Source organism: Sander lucioperca, chromosome 1 (assembly GCF_008315115.2).
Source record: "Sander lucioperca isolate FBNREF2018 chromosome 1, SLUC_FBN_1.2, whole genome shotgun sequence".
Lineage (NCBI taxonomy): Eukaryota > Metazoa > Chordata > Actinopteri > Perciformes > Percidae > Sander > Sander lucioperca.
Genome location: NC_050173.1, coordinates 16,761,187 through 16,779,905, shown reverse-complemented (window position 1 = coordinate 16,779,905; position 18,719 = coordinate 16,761,187). Strand labels below are relative to the sequence as shown.

At 39.5% G+C, this 18,719-nt stretch overlaps 1 protein-coding gene across 2 annotated transcripts; it reads left to right on the top strand.

Moving 5' to 3' along the window:
- The first annotated feature begins 9,337 nt into the window (after positions 1 to 9,337).
- Positions 9,338 to 18,076, top strand: LOC116046311 (cyclic nucleotide-gated cation channel beta-3-like). 2 transcript variants are annotated; one of them, XM_031294628.2, is made up of 14 exons: positions 9,338 to 9,518; positions 9,708 to 10,231; positions 10,324 to 10,374; positions 10,448 to 10,534; positions 10,635 to 10,699; positions 10,831 to 10,953; positions 13,556 to 13,697; positions 14,058 to 14,217; positions 14,411 to 14,508; positions 14,597 to 14,680; positions 14,844 to 14,962; positions 15,160 to 15,312; positions 17,632 to 17,776; positions 17,872 to 18,076. In XM_031294628.2, the coding sequence occupies exons 1-14, from the start codon at positions 9,338 to 9,340 to the stop codon at positions 17,893 to 17,895; spliced, it is 1,956 nt and encodes a 651-aa protein (XP_031150488.1). In that variant the 3' UTR covers positions 17,896 to 18,076. The 2 variants fall into 2 exon arrangements, with proteins under 2 accessions (XP_031150488.1, XP_031150489.1); XM_031294629.2 differs by lacking the exon at positions 13,556 to 13,697 and adding an exon at positions 13,108 to 13,249.
- The last annotated feature ends 643 nt before the right edge of the window (positions 18,077 to 18,719 follow it).

Sequence of the window (18,719 nt, the reverse complement as noted above, 5' to 3'; positions counted from 1 at the left end):
TTAGGCATTATATTAGGGGAGTTTTCCCACAGTTTCCCAATAAACCAGCTAACGGAATTATTGATGCCGATTGATGAGGAGACCTGGGCTCAGATATTGGGAAGAGTTCACTCCTCATCTATTTGTGCTCGACACTCCAAGACTACCGAGTGCATCTTTCCAAAGCCAAACTAGCTAAAATATATACACAGATCAACCCTATATGTGATAGACGTAACAACACTGGTTTCTGGCTCTGCCCCAACATAGAGGGGTATTGGAGGGACATTTCGAGGCTCTCTCTACAGTTCTAGCACTCCAAATTGATCCAGACCCTCTGTTTGGAATTATTCCCGAGGGGTTACGGGTACCTGGGGCCCATATGGTAGTTGACTTTACTACTCTTCTTGACGCCACCTGCTACTTTTGAGGTGGAAGGATGCTGCCCCACCCTCAGTCTCCCACTGGATTAGGGATGTGTTGTCAAACCTGAAGCTTGAAAAAATCAGATGTACGCTACTGGTCTCTAAAAAGAAATTCATTGTGCGGAGATCTTTTTTGACTTTTGATAAACCCTCCACACTAGTACAGGAATACATTTTCAAATTATCATGTCTGACCCTCTTGACATTCCGGGACCGGACGTGCTGCTTCTGTTTCACTGCTTATTGTGCCTTAATGACTTTTCATACCTCAACTTCACTGTGCAATACTAAGTGCTTTGAATTCTGTCTTTGCATTGTTTACACTGTAATATTTCTGCATACCACGTTGCATATTCCTCTATTAACCAGAGTCTTAATTTATCAAGTGACAGCAGGCTGGTTGGGTATGTTTGGTGTGGGAATGTTGTTTTTTGTCGGTTTTTCTTTGTGTGTTTTAATCTATGTACATTGTAAAATTCAATAAAAAGAACTATGAAGAAGAATGTTTTTGGCTCTACAGAGGCAGCGCAGCTGGAGATGTCTACCAGGGAGGACAGCCAGTGAATTTCTGTCATCTGTTAATGACCCTCTGTATGACATACTATACTATAATTTTTTATGACATTTTTATGGCATAATACTTTTATATTTTTTTATAATGATAAAAAGTCCTAGTATAGTATGTAATAAAACTGTCATAAAAATGCCATAATAAAGTGTCATACACATTTTACTAAAAAGTCATACATATAGTATGCCAAAACAATGTTATAAAAACGATCATGTGCATAGATAGGTAGATGTCTTGTGGCCTATAGCCAATAGCCATTAAAAATGACATAAAAATGTAATGGGATAGTATGCCATACAAATTCATAGTATACTATGTCATAAAAATGTAATAGGATAGTATGCCATAAAAATTCATAATATACTATGTCATAAAAATGTCATAGTATAGTATGGCATACAAATGGCATAGTGAAGTATGGCATAAAAATGTCTTAAGAATGTACTTGGTTATTAGTGTGCTATAAAAGGCCATTGTGTAGTATGCCATAAAAAGTGACACAATGTCATAAAAGGTTATTGTATAGTTAGTCTCACATTGCCAGATCTCCACAGCTCTGTGGAGTAAGGTCTGGCTCCTCCACACATACAATACTGGATAGGAGAAAAAACACTCTGGGTTGTTTGCATTTCTTTAAACCAATCATCTCACAATATCGTCTTGAGCGGCGATAAACTCTGGACTCAGTAACGGTGGCTCTTGGATCTGGTCTCAGGAAGGAACTTGTTTTGGTGGAACATTTGCACCCCAATAAAAGAAAATGCCACATATAATATAAAATGAAGTTAACTGTTCACACAATACAGTAACATCAGCTATTTAAATTAGCTGGATAAATGTTTAAACGTAATTTGCTCTTACCAGTGTATCGCCCTGTGTAACGTTACTTTGTCCACAGCAATCCTACCACAATCGGTCCCAAAACGTCCCAGTTAGATAGTAAATGCCGTAATGTTAAACATATTCTTCGTAAGGCTTTTTTATTATTCCCTGAACGCACAATCAAAATTTTTTCAAAACTTGCAATTTTCAGCGTGTAGATTACTAGCTCGAAGTTTGTTGTTGTTTCCCGAAACGAACGTTGAGTTTTGCAAGGCAAGGGACATCCGGCAGAACATCTGGCGGCGCCATGATTAAAAAGTGAAATGTCGTGAGTCGTTGATCCAGCCTATAGTATAGTATAGACCATATAAATGTCATTAAAGTCATAGTATGTCATAAAAAATGTAATAAAAAAGTGATAGTATAGTATGCCATAAAAATTTCATAAAAAAAAGTCATAGTATATTATGCCATAAAATGTCATAGTTAAGTATTGCATAAAAATGTCACAGTATAGTATGCCTAAAAAGTCATAGTATAGTTTATCATAATAGACACCTCGAAGGGCATTACCCACTTAAACCATGGTCCATTGCCAAATATTTTTTTACAGATCATTAATTTATATTTTCATGCGTTTTGCAACCAAAATCAAAGGTTTATTCGAACAATAACTCAGTTTGCTATTTTGAACAGCAGATGACCGCTAAGATACAAAGTATTAGAGGAGTAGTGTAACTTTTTGCAGCACTTCTCAATAAAATATTAAGATTTTTTTTCATTTAATTTCACGCATTAGTGTAGAGTGGTGAACAGACACCGGTTTCCCCGACAATACTTTATAGGTGTCCTATATTACATCCTGCAGCCAATCAGAATCAATTATTCACCCAGACTATGGTATAATATGTCATAAAAATGTAATAAAAACTTACTTCCTATAACCAATTGAAGCTTATAGTAAGGTAGCATACAGTACAGTATGTGCTGCAGTGCATTCAACAAGACATGGGTTGAATCAGTTGTCACAAAATAATACTCCCTAGAAGTAGCATTTCATTTACCATAAGTGCAATGGTAAATGCAGTCTGTATGTACTCCAGACACGTGTGTTCTGTATAGGTGGCCTCAGCCCTGCTTTAGTGGTCCCTTGTAAGCCAATTGGGATCTTATGTATATGAGATGGGGATGGGCTTATATGTCGCTGGTGACTGTTGGGGCAGTTGTCACTGCAAGAGTATTAGTGGAGCTAAAAGCAGTAATAGCATCAGAGCCAACTTGGTTATTGGGACATGTTACTTTAAAAGAAACAGTAAAGAGATAAAAGAGGGTTAATCCAGAAGCTCCGTAGGAAGTGGTACACTCCCATCATAGTCACTTGCAGATGGACCTTTAGGTTTCTAGACATGTTTGGCAAGTTAAAGGGCCTCCTTAGTGGGCCGCAGGTGTCAGCGGCTTCGAAGACTCCAGCTCCAGCCAAGGTAAGACTTGTTTTAAAAACAGTGTGCTGTATATTCAATGAGTAAGTACAAATGTTCTTTATAAACTGTAAGCTATTTTTATTAATTTCTAGTGTCAAAGAGTAGTATTGGATTTTTCTGTGATGCTCTTACAAGTGTACAATAAGTACTGATCTGATACTAATACTAGTAATACTAAAATTATACTTTAAAAAAAGTATTGCGTCAGCCTGTAAAACAGCAAGTTTGGTTACATTTGTTTTCCCCCAAGATCACAGCAGTGGCTTCTTATCTGCCCCCCATCCATTCAATTGCTAAGTACTCTTGCCAACAAAGAATCACATACAATTGTTTCATTACACAGACCTCATTGAAATTGCTCATTATCCAACGGGCACTAAATTCATTTCATCTCAAACACAGCTTGTTTTTAAAAAACAAAATCTATCGGGCAAGGGAGTCATTTGTCAAATGCTAAATTCACTTTTCTTTAAAAAAAAAAAAAAAAAAAAAAAGCTCTCTAATTAAAATGTCTCGCTAATGACTGTGATTTGACTAATGAGCATCTGACTTTGTGGAACATGTTGATTTTGTCTTGTAGGATGAGAAGCCAGCCAATAAGGAGAATGAGGCCAAGAAAGTGGACAAACCGCAAGGTAAGTTATCATTCATTTGAGAGGCTAAACGGCACATTTAGAAACAGAGTTAATGTATGTCCCTTGTTGTTTTGCTTTGTGTCAGATGAGCTTTCTTTATGATGATTCAAATTCACTGTCCTTTACCTCTCTTGTACCAAAGGTTGTGGTTAAACTGTATACAAGGCATACTGTGTAGACTGGGAGTTTCTGCAGGCACTTTTTGCTAAAATGACCTCTGCGCTTACTTGCAAGCTCACCAATAGTAGTTGTTTTCAAAAGTTAGATATCGGGAGGTTCAAATGGCTGTAATCAGCTGTGTGTGCACTTGTAAGGCCCAGCTGTTGATCAAGAAGAAAATCTGATTATTAAGACAACTGAGAGGCACATGCATGACACACATTGACTGTTGACAGTTTATCAATAAGAAGTTCTTAATCTTATTGTCCCTGCTTTCCGAGGTCTATAACATAAATTGAAATTCAGTGACTTGTTGATTGTGTCGCTCTCAGTTCAGACACCTGTCTTGTAGCAATTGTAGCATCAAGCACAATGGGTATGCCATCCATCTAGGTCCTGTCACCAAAATACAGCTGATTATACTCTTAATTTATGTCCCTGAAAAGCTGAGAGGTGAAACCTAACCCTTAACAATCTTCTAACTATAGCAAAAATAATCTGGCCTTATGGATGTTGTGAATCTCATTCATAACTTCTGTTTAGTCTAGCCACACTTTGTGTCTTTCTCCGAGACAGCATGTCTGTATACCATTGCAGCACAGCTGCAGCCAAAAAAATGAGCAAACAATTGTGTTTTTCCCTGATTGCTTCATAGAAACTCTGTGTCATTCTTAAAATGTGATTTTCATTATAATTCCTTCCAATGTAATTGATACTGACCTTAGATACTATATAGTTACAGTGTCATCCAAACTTAACTCTTAAGAAAATTCCAGATGCTTCAACTAACCCATTTCAACAATATTCATGTTATTTGTTTAGCACTTTGCAAAAACAAAGTTACAGGGAAACAAGTAAAGTAAAACAAAATTAATTAAACAAAGTAAATTAAATTCATAAGAGTGTATATAATTGATAACATGCAAGGCTTTAAAAAACAAGCACTACAAAAATCAAGTCTGGAGGAGATGAAATGTAATTATGATTGTTCCCCTTTCTCAAAATCAACCCCAGCCCCAGCAGCAGCACCCACCCCAGCCCCTGCCCCAGCAGCGGCAATCCCAGGAGCAGCCCCAGCTGCCCCAGCAACGGCGGCCCCAGCAACGGCGGCCCCAGCAACGGTGGCCCCAGCAGCAGCGGCCCCTGCTCCTGCTCCTGCTCCAGGGGGGGCCGCAGCGGCCCCAGCTAACCCTGATCAAGCTGGACCAGAGGGGTAAGACCTGCGTCCATGGTAGTTTCGGTAGTTTCCAATAACTTTAGAGACATCAACACGCCTTCATCATCACGAAGGGTTTGTTGTTAGCGTACCTGTAATTGCAAGGGAAATGCATTAACAGTATAACTTAAGCAATTAAAGAGAGTAGATGTAGCTTACTAAAACACTCACCTAGCCAAGACTCAGAAACTACAAACAAACTAGTATGTAATTAATCACCAAATGACAATAATTAATCAGATTACCTGGCAAGATGGCAGAGAGAGACAGTGACAGAGAAAGCCCTCAGTGATGAGCATAGCATGTGAGATCTTTATCCCCTGGCGCAACATGCATGTTACGAAGGGGTTGACCTGAAAGTGGATTAAAAGCTTTTCAGCTTTTTAGGTTTAAGGAGCTCACGCCAAGCAAGAAAAAAAGCATGAAGGCAACAGATTCGGCTGATCCTCGCAGTTGAAAACAAACATGTTACTTCTCTGAGACAAGTTGTAAATGTTTCATCAGTGAATAACAAAAGAGCGAGAGGCTCTATGTGGAGGACAGTTAGAGGTGTCAGCCATCAGCTTGAGTGATGTGTGGAATAAATAGCCTGTGGGTGTCACAAGTTCAAAGGTGATGCTGATATACTGTAATGCATGGACGGATTATTGGCATGTTATAAAAGGATCTCGTGCAACGCCGATGAACATATTGCTGTGTTTGATTATATATGATATATAAGTTCTCCAGGTTCAGCCATTTTGACTGATGGTGTTAAAGCAGGACCAGTGGCAGAGCAGGGGGGGGAGGGGGGGGGGCTTCTGAGGCTCCAGTCCCAAATGTTTTTCTCAAAAGACCTGAATATTTTAGGGTTTTAAAACAACTTTAACTTTGTGTCCTTTTCCCCTCAGTCTCTGTGACTGGACCAGCAAATCAATGGAGCAAAAGTTTTTAAAAAAAATCTGAGAAATATCACCATTCATTTTGTGAACTAAAAATAGTTTTCAAGATTAGTAATGCTATTTATGCCAAGTTTTCTGCCCTACGTATGTTATGTGTAAAAATTGTATCATCAGGCTATTTTTGGCTCTTTTTTTTAGGTGGCAGGAGTAAAAATCTGGTTTCAGAATGATGAAGACAGTTTGAGAGATAAAAAAAACAATAGGATGTAGGCTCTACAGGATGATTCTTTTCCTCAGCAACTATCATGTTTTCCCAATGATTGATTTTTAGGCTTTCTATTATCAAATGGCGGAAAAAAATTGCATAGCACTGCCATAAATGGAGCATGCCCCCGGACCCCCCATAGATTTGGGCTGAGCCCCGAATGTTTACATCATCTGGCTCCGCCCCTGAGCAGGACCCAGTTTAAGGCACTCATGCCAGATGACATTTTGCTGGCTGGTTAAGATGTAATAACATACTGTATACTGTAAAGCTTGATTTATGGTTGTGCGGAGGCTCCATGCAGAGCTTTCGCTGTAGCTTGTGTGGCCTGAAGTTTATACTTGTACGTTGGTGTGTGCGGCGATTTCTTAGCAGGGCGGCGTGTGTGTGTGTGTGTGTGGGGAGTGTGTGGTAGAGCGAGTGAGAGAGTGACGGCGACTAGCTTCGGAGCGAGTGCCAACTCTAGAGTCATAGTGAGAGAGGATTTTGGAATCTTATTTTGGGATATCTGATCAAGACCTTTATTTTGAAAACTACAGTACTATTAAACAGCAAAGTCTGCGTGATCTTGGATTATAAAAAAAAAGAAGGATATTTGAAAAACACCTCTTACATCTATATATTTAAATTTATGATGGACATTAATGAATAAATTTGAGCATTTGCATGCAGATCTCTAAAGTTTGCCATAGGTTAAGGCACAATGCCACAAATGACAAGGTGTGTAGGTGTGTTCTTTTTTAATCTATAATTTCATGAATATACTGTTTTCTTACACTATCTTTGTACAGTATGCCAGTTTATTAGGTACACCTTGCTAAAACTAGTGCAGTCTAATACAACAGTTCTGCAATAAATCCTACCTTCATGATGGTTATAATGTTAATAACTGTTTAAGAGAGTTGCTGATTTAACTGCACGGTCATTTTGGTCGACTGCAGTTTTAATTTAATTCAGTTCAATTGAATGAACTTTATTTATTGGTTGGGAAGTTGTATTGAGTTATACATATAGCTGTTTCTGTTATTTAGCCTGTCCTCATTGATATAAATGGGGTGGACAAAATAATAAAAACATCTGTCAGTATAACGCATAACAATTGAACAGTACCACAAACTGCAGAGTGTTTCTTGTATCGTGTGACCCTCTACTGGTTAGCAGTAAAAAAAGCTGCAGCCTTCAGGCTAGATTAAATCTTTGGAGGCTTCCCATCAGTACTGCGACTCGTTGCCACCAGAGGGTAGCCTCTGCTGCAGTTTTGGCAGAAGAGAAGCATCCCACTCACCTGAGCAGGGTTGTAACGGCCTCCAAAGTCCCTTTCTTTCACTTTCCCAAACTAATGTTAATCACTCAACTGTGAAGGACTACATCAGCATAGTGCACCCAATGGAAAGACTACATCCTACACTGTGTTAATGAAGAGGAAGTGGTGTCAATTTTGTACATTCCTGTTTGGCTTGTTGTAAACTATTATAACAATATTTAATTGTCTTTGATTTGATGAAAGTACTTCACTATAGATTTAGATAAAGCTTCAGGCAGTTACAGTGCAGCGGTGCAGTGGTTTGTAATGATTTGACACAAATACATTTGGCTCCTCCTATTAGCTAAATGTAATGTAATGCTTAATTGTGTCCACTAGGGGGTGACATATGAGCACAGATATCCCATTCCTTTACTGTACTGCTGAGGCTGAAGTTGTCTTTGTCAGCTGAGTCTTTCCACTTAAAATGTCATTTCACAGTATAAATGTCTTTATTTGACATAAAGAATCACATTGCTATGCTAAGCCATGTGTGAAAAGCAGTAGACATGAAATAACAGATTGACACCGCAGCTGCTGGTTTTACTGACTTGCTCTTTCTCTTTTGTTTAAATTGCTCATTAATTAAACCAGCCACAGTGGTGTGTTCCTTTTTGCTGGAATAAAAATGCACAGATTCAAGACAATCTCACTACTCTAGCTTTGTATTTATACTTGTAGTTTAAGTATTTTAAATAAAAATCAAATCAACTGTTTTTTTAGCAACTTGCGGGCAGCTGACAACATCTTAAGTTGATATGACAAACTTGTTAACTACAGTTGGCCATTTATACATCCAGCTGATACAGCAACATTAGCATTTGTTACAGTTTTGTTTCTGGAAACTTGGTGAACGTAAGTCTAATATTACGTCTGTTCTGAGTCTCTACTGACAGATAAAATATGTAACTTTTCTGCATTAAAATGTATAAAATCGAAAAGACCTATGTTAAATATTTAACAGTAACAGTCCGAGCCATTTGGTTGTCGTCGCCTGTCAGTGACATCATATCCTTGAAGCCACATTTTTACGATACACTTTTTAGATCTTGGTCGTTTTTATATTTTAAATATTTATATACTATATATTTTAACCGGATGAAGAATTTTATTTATTAGACGTCTGGATCCTAGGTTATTATCAGAAAAACAGCTGTGTTAACATTAGCGGCAGCTCTGCTCACAGCCCCTCTGCTGACTAGCTGAACAGCGTCAGAGACACCGATTCTTAACGTAAAACTGTAAAAGGATTTTTACCTGATTTATTTATTTACTGAAACAGGTGCCTACTCTGGCTAAAAATGCAAAGAGAGCAGCGAGAGTGAACCAAAACAGTTATGTTTGAAAAACCAAAACAATGAGCTAACAGACACTTGCTATGACAGACTATGCTCAATAGTTATGTTGGCAACTGCAGAGTATACACATAACTATAAAATATTGATTAAAGGCACTAAATAACAAGCTTTACTTACTTTGGCACATCACTTAAGACTAGTTTTGCTACAAATGCTGTGGTTTCTCCATCCTCATTACATGGGAAACTGTCCATGACCCTCTTCCACAAATAGAAAACAAGGGTGTGTGGCTAATTCTTCTGATGGTATTTTCAATCATCAGCCAAGAAGCGACCCCTCCTCCACCTCCACCCATCGTCATCAACAAGTATTCAGACGAGCAGCTCAGAACCATAGTCAAATTAATGAGAGAGAGACTGCAGCTCTACAAGGAGAAAGTGGAGGATCAGTATGCTACGTCCCCTGAGATCAGCCCTCCTGTCAGTGAGTGCAACACACAATTATTCATCTGTATACACATGACTTAGAGCTTCACCTCAGCTGTGTTAGTAAGCACAAAAGCTTCATACTTGTGACTTATGATTATCATTGGTGCTTAATTGGCCACAAATGATGGATATTTAAATTGCATTCCATGTTTCAGCACACTCAGTCTTAATATTGTCCTTTCAGCACCTGTGCTGCTCAAAGACACCTACACAAAAGTCATAGAGGAGAGGAAAAGGCAAGCAGAGGAGGAGCGTATAAAGAAGGAAGAAGCTGAGAAGAAGAAGAAAGAGGAGCAGGAGAAGAAAAAGCAGGAGGCCGAGCAGAAGAAGAAGGAAGAGGAGGATAAAAAGAAAGCAGAGAGTAAAGATGAGAAAAAGGAGGAGAAGAGCATGAAGTCCAAGTTAATTGAAGCTATCTGGTTTTGGGTGGATGTTGTGCTGATGCCAATTGAGGACCTGATGGACTCAGTGCTGGGGAAGACCATCGACCCTTTTACAGACCGTCGCTACATCGCCTGGCTGAGCTTGGTGACTCTGGCCTTCAACTACAATACCTGGTTCATTACAGCCCGTCTGTGTTTCCCGTACCACACTGAAAGCGCCATCCCATACTGGTTTGCCCTGGATGTGGTGGCCGACCTCATCTACCTCACAGACTCCATCCTCTTCCAGTCCCGCAAACAGTTTGTCAAAGCAGGAGACATCATAGTAAGTCTAATATAATCCTGGCCAATGGAGCCCGATACTGAGAAGGATATATAAGGATATAACAAAATGACAATTTATTCTCTTCCTTTCAGAAAGACAGAGCGGTGACAAGGGAGTACTACAGACATTCTGAGAGATTCATGGTACTGTGACTTAAATTTGAACATTAGAATGAACTCATCTCAGTGACCTCACACGTCTGTCTCTCATTAACAGATGGACATGATGTGCCTCATCCCATTCGACTTGCTGTACTTACAGTTTGGATTCAAATCCATTTTCAGAGCCAATCGTCTGCTGAAGGTGAATTTACTTATGTGTTACAAAGGCCAGCCAATTGATAAGTGACTTTGTTTCCTTCCTGGGGTTGCCTTGACTGACATTTGTCATGCTTATTATCAAGGCAGATACATTTTTTGAGTTCAGCGATCGTCTAGAGAGCATCATGGCCAAGGCTTACATCTGGAGGTTAGTAACAAAAAAAATTTGTAAGCAGCTATGATAATGCCAAAGCAAAACAACTCACTTTTTACTACATTAAGACATAAAAATGCATGTGAAAAAATAATGAAGACAGACAGAGAAATCTTTTCTGTTAGAGTGATTCGGACCATCGGATATCTTCTCTTCATGCTCCACCTCAACGCCTGCTTCTACTATGTAGCTTCAGAGTACCAGGGCCTCGGGTCAACTAAATGGGTCTACTCTGGGCTGGGCAGCGCGTAAGTACAGAACCTTCATATTCCCGCTTGTGTTTGATGTATGGCATTGTTGTTTGGGTTTTCTCCTGATTGCACAAAGTTGATCTAAGTATCTGTACGTTTCTGACTCTTATTTACTCTAAGAATACCACTACTAATAGGTTACCACATTCTGTCAAACTCAACTCAAAATGAAAACTGATACTTCTGTCTCAACATATGTCAACATATTAGTGAAGCACAGTATAATTACACCATTAGCAAGTTGTAGGGACTTTGGTAATGGTGTAATCAGCGTAAAACACAACTTTTTTTAAATAAAGCTCCATGTAAAGTAAATATTTTTTGAGTTTAAAGGTATAATATGCAGGACGTTCCTAAAAAAAACAATGTATAGATTAATACAAAAATAATCCCCCTCAATCATCACTGATGACCACTAGAAGTGAGTGGTGGTGGCTGTATCTGCAAAGACCCTGCCCTCTGCCTGTATTTTCTCTTTTCTATTTATTTCAATGTGTGCGGGACATTTATGGGTGTGAGCAAAGAGCCTTTGGGCCCCACATGGATGTGTAACCCCCAGCCAATAACAGCATGCAGGTTGTGCAGCCCATTCTCATTGCCAGGTACCGCTGTTTTGTCCTGCCTAGGGTTGGGTACCGAAACCCGGTTCCACTATGGAACCGGTTCCTACGCAAACGGTAGTATTCGGACCGGATTAGAACGCAAATTTTGGTTCCTCATTTCAGTTCCGACTGAAATATTTTCCCTCTGTCGCTCCGGACAGCGGCAAACTCTTTTTTCTTTCTCCCTTTTATGCCGAGTGGCACACGTGTCCGCTCGCGGTGTGAAGCGCGTGTCCGCGCTATTCCCCCGACGTGCACTCTACAATCACAGCTGATAGACGGCTTTTTGTACACGCTCCGAAATGGACGTAAAAATATCTCTGGGCTCACCAAAACGGACGTAAAGGCATATTAACCATTCACTGAACGTGATCGCTAGTAAACATATTACACTTGCTCTGCTAGTCTATCGTTCAGGACAAGGCCCTGTAGCCTGGTGGTTGGGGAGGCGGGACAGCCTCCTCAAATTGTCTGCCCTTTCAAACTCATACCTGTGTGTACAGGCCTTTTGGACACCATCTGAGAGAGTTTTCTCCTGTGCAGGACATGTCATAAGTCAGGAGAGGTGTAGTATCTTGCCAGAGAAGGCAAATATGGTCATTTTTCTGCAAAAGAACTGCTAAAGTTTGAAGCTGGTTGGCATACCAACTCAACAACATTTATTTAGTTCTTACTTGTTAATAGTGTAACTGTTATTTGTTAAATTATTGTAGTTATGTGTTAGGTATTGTAATTTCCCCTTGCGGGATTAATAAAGTATACATTATTATTATTATTATTATTATTATTATTATTAGGTGACTTAGGTTTACTTATTATATATTTAAGTACTTTAAAATGTTAATATATTGTTAAATTTTAATAATTTTCAATTTCAAAAAAACTCCATAAAAGAGCCTTTCTTTGATGTCATTTTTCAGTTTTTCAAGAATCGGTTTAGGAATCGGTTAGGAATCGTAATCGTTTTAAAAGTACCAGTTTGGCATCGGAATCGTAAAAATCCAAACGGTACCCAACCCTAGTCCCGCCCCTCGGCGCCTAATACCGACACACAAGTTTAACAGAAACACACAGACGTGATGAAGCTCTGCATTCACACAAAATCCAATTTGCCGCTGAAGTGTGGGTGTGTTTATTTGTGCGTTAGAATGTAACCGTCATGAAACAATCAGAAAATGTTTTATTCCTCTGATATACTGCTTTGTTCGGCGCTCCCTCTCTTCACTCTCTAGCTCGCTCAACCACCGCTGCTCTCTCTCTCTCTCTCTCTCTCTCTCTCTCTAAACAAACACCTCGCAAACACCAACCGATAAAAGCTACATATTATACCTTTAAAGTAATTCCTTTTTGGCTGTTTAAGATACAAAAATAATAGGGCTACCATACATGACAAAATGGGACAACATTACTATCAAACACAGCACAATGCTTACAAGAGTCATTGCAATGCTTGCTGTACTGAAACAGAGTTCCAGTTATCTCCATCCCTGAGACATTCACAAACAATCACAAATCAAAAATGTCTGTTCCATTTCTGCTGCTGCTGCAGTTACCTTAGCTGCTTCTTCTATGCGGAGAAGTCCCTGCTGATGATCGCTGAGTTGCCATTTCCAGACACCATGTTCGGACAGATCTTTCAGATGACAAACTACCTTTTTGGGGCATTCTTTATGTCCATCATTCTTGGCCAGGTAGTTTATTTGCAGTACTTATTTTAATCTTTTATTGCTTTATTATTTTTTCTTTATTATTTTTTTTCCTTTTTAATTAACCTGTTTTTGGATTCTTATTTTTCTCTTTTCTTTCAATTTGCAATTTTAGAAAATGACATCTAAGTTTTGCAGCAAGACATCAAGGGAATCAAACTTGAAAAAAGGGGGAAAATAGCAATGACTCCTACACATGCACACACACGCATCTATCTGTCGGTCCAAAAAACAGGCCAATGACATATAGTGTTTGTGACAGCCCCTCTAACGCCCCCACCCTCTCCACAGGTATCTGCGTTGTTACTACCACGCTGTCCGCAGTCTGATCAACATCGGGGGTCTTAACGAACCCCATACCGTCTTTGAGATTACCTTTCAGATGACTAACTTTTTCACGGGCGTCTTTGTGTTCTCCAGTTTGATTGGACAGGTAACAGAGAGACACATTCTGCTCGTAGCATGAGTCAAAGTCCCAGCATGCTCAGTTCCTCTGGAAACCTGAAACTAGCACCTCTAAATTAGCATGTCCTTTTCCTCTTGTCTCGTTAATGTAGTGATGTAGTGACAGATGAATGATGACACTAACAATCATCTTACCATACTAGTTTCACTAACATCCCATCATCCGTCACTCCAACTGTTGTTGTATTTCACTGGTTCCCTTTGAAGTCTTGATTTTTAAAAAAGATTGTTAAATGTGCTAAATGTAGCATTTGAACAACAAAAGTATCCGATTTAACCAAAGATTTCCTCAGTTAATGTATTTATTCTTACCGTCATCGTGCCTCAGATGAGAGACGTCATCGGTGCAGCCACAGCAGGACAGACCTACTTCCGAGCCTCCATGGACGGCACCGTGGACTACATGGTGACCAACCACATCCCCTCTTTGGTGCAGAGCCGGGTCCGCACCTGGTACACCTACACCTGGGACGCTCAGGGCATGCTGGGTCAGTAACACTGGACAAAGTTCTGTTTTTACAGGATGTTAGAAAGTCTTGAATTATAGGAATCTACAGGTCTTCACAGGTACAGGTCTTCTTCTATATATTACCTTTAAAAAAGTGGTACTACTTACCTCTGTAGCTCCAGACTTATTTGACCCCAGAATAAACATTTCCTGATTCATCTTGATGCTTTCAGATGAGTCCGAGCTGCTGGATAAGATGCCTCTGGTGATGAGAACTGCCATTGCTGTTGATATCAACCTATCCACCTTTCAGAAGATTGATCTTTTCAAGGTGCCTCTCCAGGACACCAAACACAGTAAAACAGGCATACTGCAGCTTGGACATTAAGTCAATTAAATGCCTTTTTTTTTCTCCACAGGGCTGTGACCAGCAAATGTTGGTGGACATGTTACTGAGGCTCAAGTCCATCATCTATTTACCTGGAGACTTTGTCGTCAAGAAAGTGAGTTCACATTCTTATCATGCCATCGCCATCCTGGATTTGAACTTTTATATTTGAATCTGTATCATCCTTCAAAACCCTATAAGTACAACCTTTGTGCAAATATCTATTGTCTATTCTGTATTTATGTTTCTGCACGTTTATGACATTGCCCTCCCTGCAGGGGGACATCGGTAAAGAGATGTACATCATTAAAAGTGGAGCGGTGCAGGTGGTGGGAGGACCTGACAACAGTATCGTGTTTGTCACACTGAAGGCTGGCTGTGTGTTTGGAGAAATCAGGTAAGAGAAAGTTCACCCTTTGTCATTGTCAGACCGAATATACAGTCTTAAGAAAGAAATCTTAGAGCATTGTAAATTCCAATTTTCACACGGTGATAAACATCAGCAGAGAGGTTTAATGTGCAACAATGTAATGAGAAGTTGATAGATTCAAATCCACAGACAAGAACACATTATAAAATGTTTTTCTTTCCCAGTCTGTTGCAGTCATCCAAAGATGGAGGGAACAGGCGGACAGCTAATGTCAAAGCCTACGGCTTCGCTAATCTTTTCGTCCTGGAGAAGAAAGACCTGTTTGACATCCTGGTCCACTATCCAGAGTCTCAGAAAGTGTTGGCTAGGAAGGGAAGGTGAGGAAGAGGCATCTCCTACAAACAGCTAAATCATGCACTCACTGAGGTGAAAAGATTCCCAGACCTACTTCACACTGCCAAAAGTCAAGAAGGTGCTGATGCAATAATAATAACATTAATAGTATAAATAAAGTATTAAAATTAAACAAAACATGCACATACCTTTCTCAATGCAAACACTTATTTATTGATCATCTATATGGGTGGTGGGGGCAATCTAAACAAATCTAAACTGAAATGCTGCAGACATGAGGACTGCAAGTAGTGATTATTCTTTGCAATTTATTATTTACTCTACAAAATAATGGCTTAAAAATAATTAAAACACCTCTCACCTCATATGCAGCACTTATTGAAAGATCTTACATACAGTGTGTGCATGCAACTACATTTTCTTTCAGCTAGGACTCTACTATTTGGCCGACACCCACTTTGGCTGCTTAAGGGTACTATATGAAGCAATTTACATGTATTAATTGCTTTGTATTGCCAATCTGTGAACAGATTGTAATGTAACTTAAAAATGAGACCTTCCTCGACTTTCTCAGTTGCCTATAACAGCCTGTGGACTGATTTCTATGTAAAGGACACGGGACCTTTTGCCAGGAAAATCTGAAGGATATGAAGTTAAAGGTGCAGTAATTGATTCTGCACAAAGATTGTTGATATTTGAACTCAACTGCCAAACAAATACAAACCCCCCTTTAGATGCTCCGCCCCCCCAGATTCATGGAGCGATAACTTCTGGCTGGCACGTTCAAATGCTGCCTCCCCCCCTCCCGCCCCTACCATCAACTGACTCCGCCTGTTGCTGATTGGCTAGAATAGTGTTTTGTGGCTTGTGCACTCCTTTCTATTTTTTTCCATTTACAGAGCCAGGGCTGTGTATTAACACCGCACACAGAAAATAGAGAGCTAGTTGACCGTGAGGAGATATTCACTGAATTTGACAAACAGTGTATTGGATTAACATCACTTACTATACCTTTAATGCACGCTCTGTTATATTCCTCTCTTGCCTCTTTTCAGCTCCCCTATAGTGCCAAAGGTTAACAACAGTGTTAGCTTGCTTGCTAACAAGGATAAATGGCTAGCTAGCTAGCTAACGTAGCAAAATACGGTTTTGAGTGGATAACGTCAGCTAATTCATCCAGACTACTGGGTCTGATCTGGCTGCTAAATTGGCTTGCTTGCCATTTGCAAATTACTTCATCATCTAACGTTACAAAGTAACCAACGCCGGATCCATGCAGCGTAGCTAAGTTACAGCTAGCTGGCTAACATTTGCTTGCTTGCTCGCTAACGTTATTGCTAGCAAAATACTATCTCAGTGGATATGTTAGTTGGCTAGCTTTTAGCTAACAATAAATTATGTAACGTTAACGGAACAAAGTTCAGTCTCATGAATGTCATGTCACTTTTTTGGTCGATGCGCAATTACGCCTAAAGAGTGCAAGCATGCGCACAAGCAACAAGATGCTAACTGCATTTCACTTAACGGCACCATTGTCATTCTTTAAAGCAGCCATATTATGCTCATTTTCAGGTTCATAATTGTATTTTAAGGTTGTACCAGAATAGGTTTACATGGTTTAATTTTCAAAAAACACCATATTTTTGTTGTACTGCACCGCTCTCTCTCACTGCTGCAGCTCCTCTTTTCAGCTGGTCTCTGTTTTAGCTACAGAGTGAGACCTCTTTTCTTCTTCTTCTTCTGTACTATCTTTGATTGCACTGCACATGTGCAGTAGCTCAGATGTAGATCATGTCAGCTAGCTAGCTCCATAGACAGTAAAAGAAAGGCTGTTTCTACAACTTCGGTCAGTTACAAGGCAGGATTAGCTGGGAGACTTCTAAATGAGGGCGCACATGTAAGTAGTTCTTTTGTAGATTATGGTGAACTTGTGTGTGTTGTAGCAGTGCTTTGCTATTGAGAACGAGGTAGCATGCTAGCGTTAGCATGCTAACGCTACGAGCTAATGGTTGCGGTTAGCCTGCTCGTTTCGGCTTGTGATGTCACAAGCCGTGCCGATTTTGAACAGCTCACCCAGAGACTGAAGGCAGGACACATTCAGAAACTGTATCTCACTCTAAACAGCATGGATGGATTTTTTTCAAAGTTTGTATGAGTGTGGAAACACCAGAGACACAACATAACACCCCAAATCCCAGAAAAAGTGATTTTTTCATAATATGGGCACTTTAAACAAAGCCATTTCCACTCTAAGAACCAATTTATTTGAGCATGCTTTGCAGTATACACAGTATCAGAGGATATTTGTTTAGTCAGCTGTTTCTCTTTTTCTGTGAGTGTAGGAAACTCATGAAGGCGAAGGCTCCAGCAGCAGCTAATGCAGAAGTGGAAAAGAAGAAAGGACTGGTGCTGTTCGGACCCAAACCGCCCACACCCAAACTGCTGCGTGCTTTTGGTGGAAACACTAACTTCTTGGAAAAATTGAGGGTAACAACTCTTACATTTCTATCTAGATATGTTGTCATATGAAAGCCATTACAGTTATGCTGACTGACTGACATATCATTATTTTTCTTCCCTAGGGTGCTACTGCCGGTGGCCAGTGAGGATTGTAGTGAGCTTTTTTTTTTTTTTTTATAACTTCTTTTTGGAAGTGAATGTACAGTTTTGTTTTCAACCTCTTTTTGTAATGAGTGTGTATATCCTGTCATTTTAAGATATTGTTAAAAAACGGATGCTTCCCAGAGTCAAAAATTTGGTTTGACATGCTTGGACCACTCAACAAAATCTAACTAAGACAACAAGCAGATTTAAGCATCAAAAATGTATTTCAAACTATTTGAATGAGATATGCAATATTAGAATATGTCTGTAAACCTCGGCTACTGCCATGAGTGGATACTGCTTCTTGTATATGTATCTGCCTATCCATCTTGTATTGTTTGTCTTCTTTTATTGGCTATACGTTTTTCAGTTTGGTAACAACAATGCTTAAAATATAATATTTGATTTGATCTTCGTCAATATTTGTCTAAATAAATGATTGCCTGATTTATCTACAGTTTACTTATAGTGGCATACTGTGTTGCTTGCTGTATGTCTGTCTGTCTGCGTGTTTGAACAGAAGGAGGTACAGTTCAGAGAGAGAGAGAGAGAGAGACTAATCCCAATTCCGTTTAGCAGACGGACATTATGAGGGTTAATTAACTAAGTGGTCTCAGTGTTTGTGAACTCTGTAGCCAGAGTGGAGTCAAAAAACCCGGCAGTCTACTTTTTACACCAGCTACTTTTTAGTTACTACCATGTAGTTTATGTGTTATCCCGTGATTATATATATTTAAAAATGCACTTAGTTCCATGTGAAATGCAGAGGCTAAACTAAGAGTTGTTTTTATTTATTTCAATAAACTAAATGGCAGAATTAGTAAAA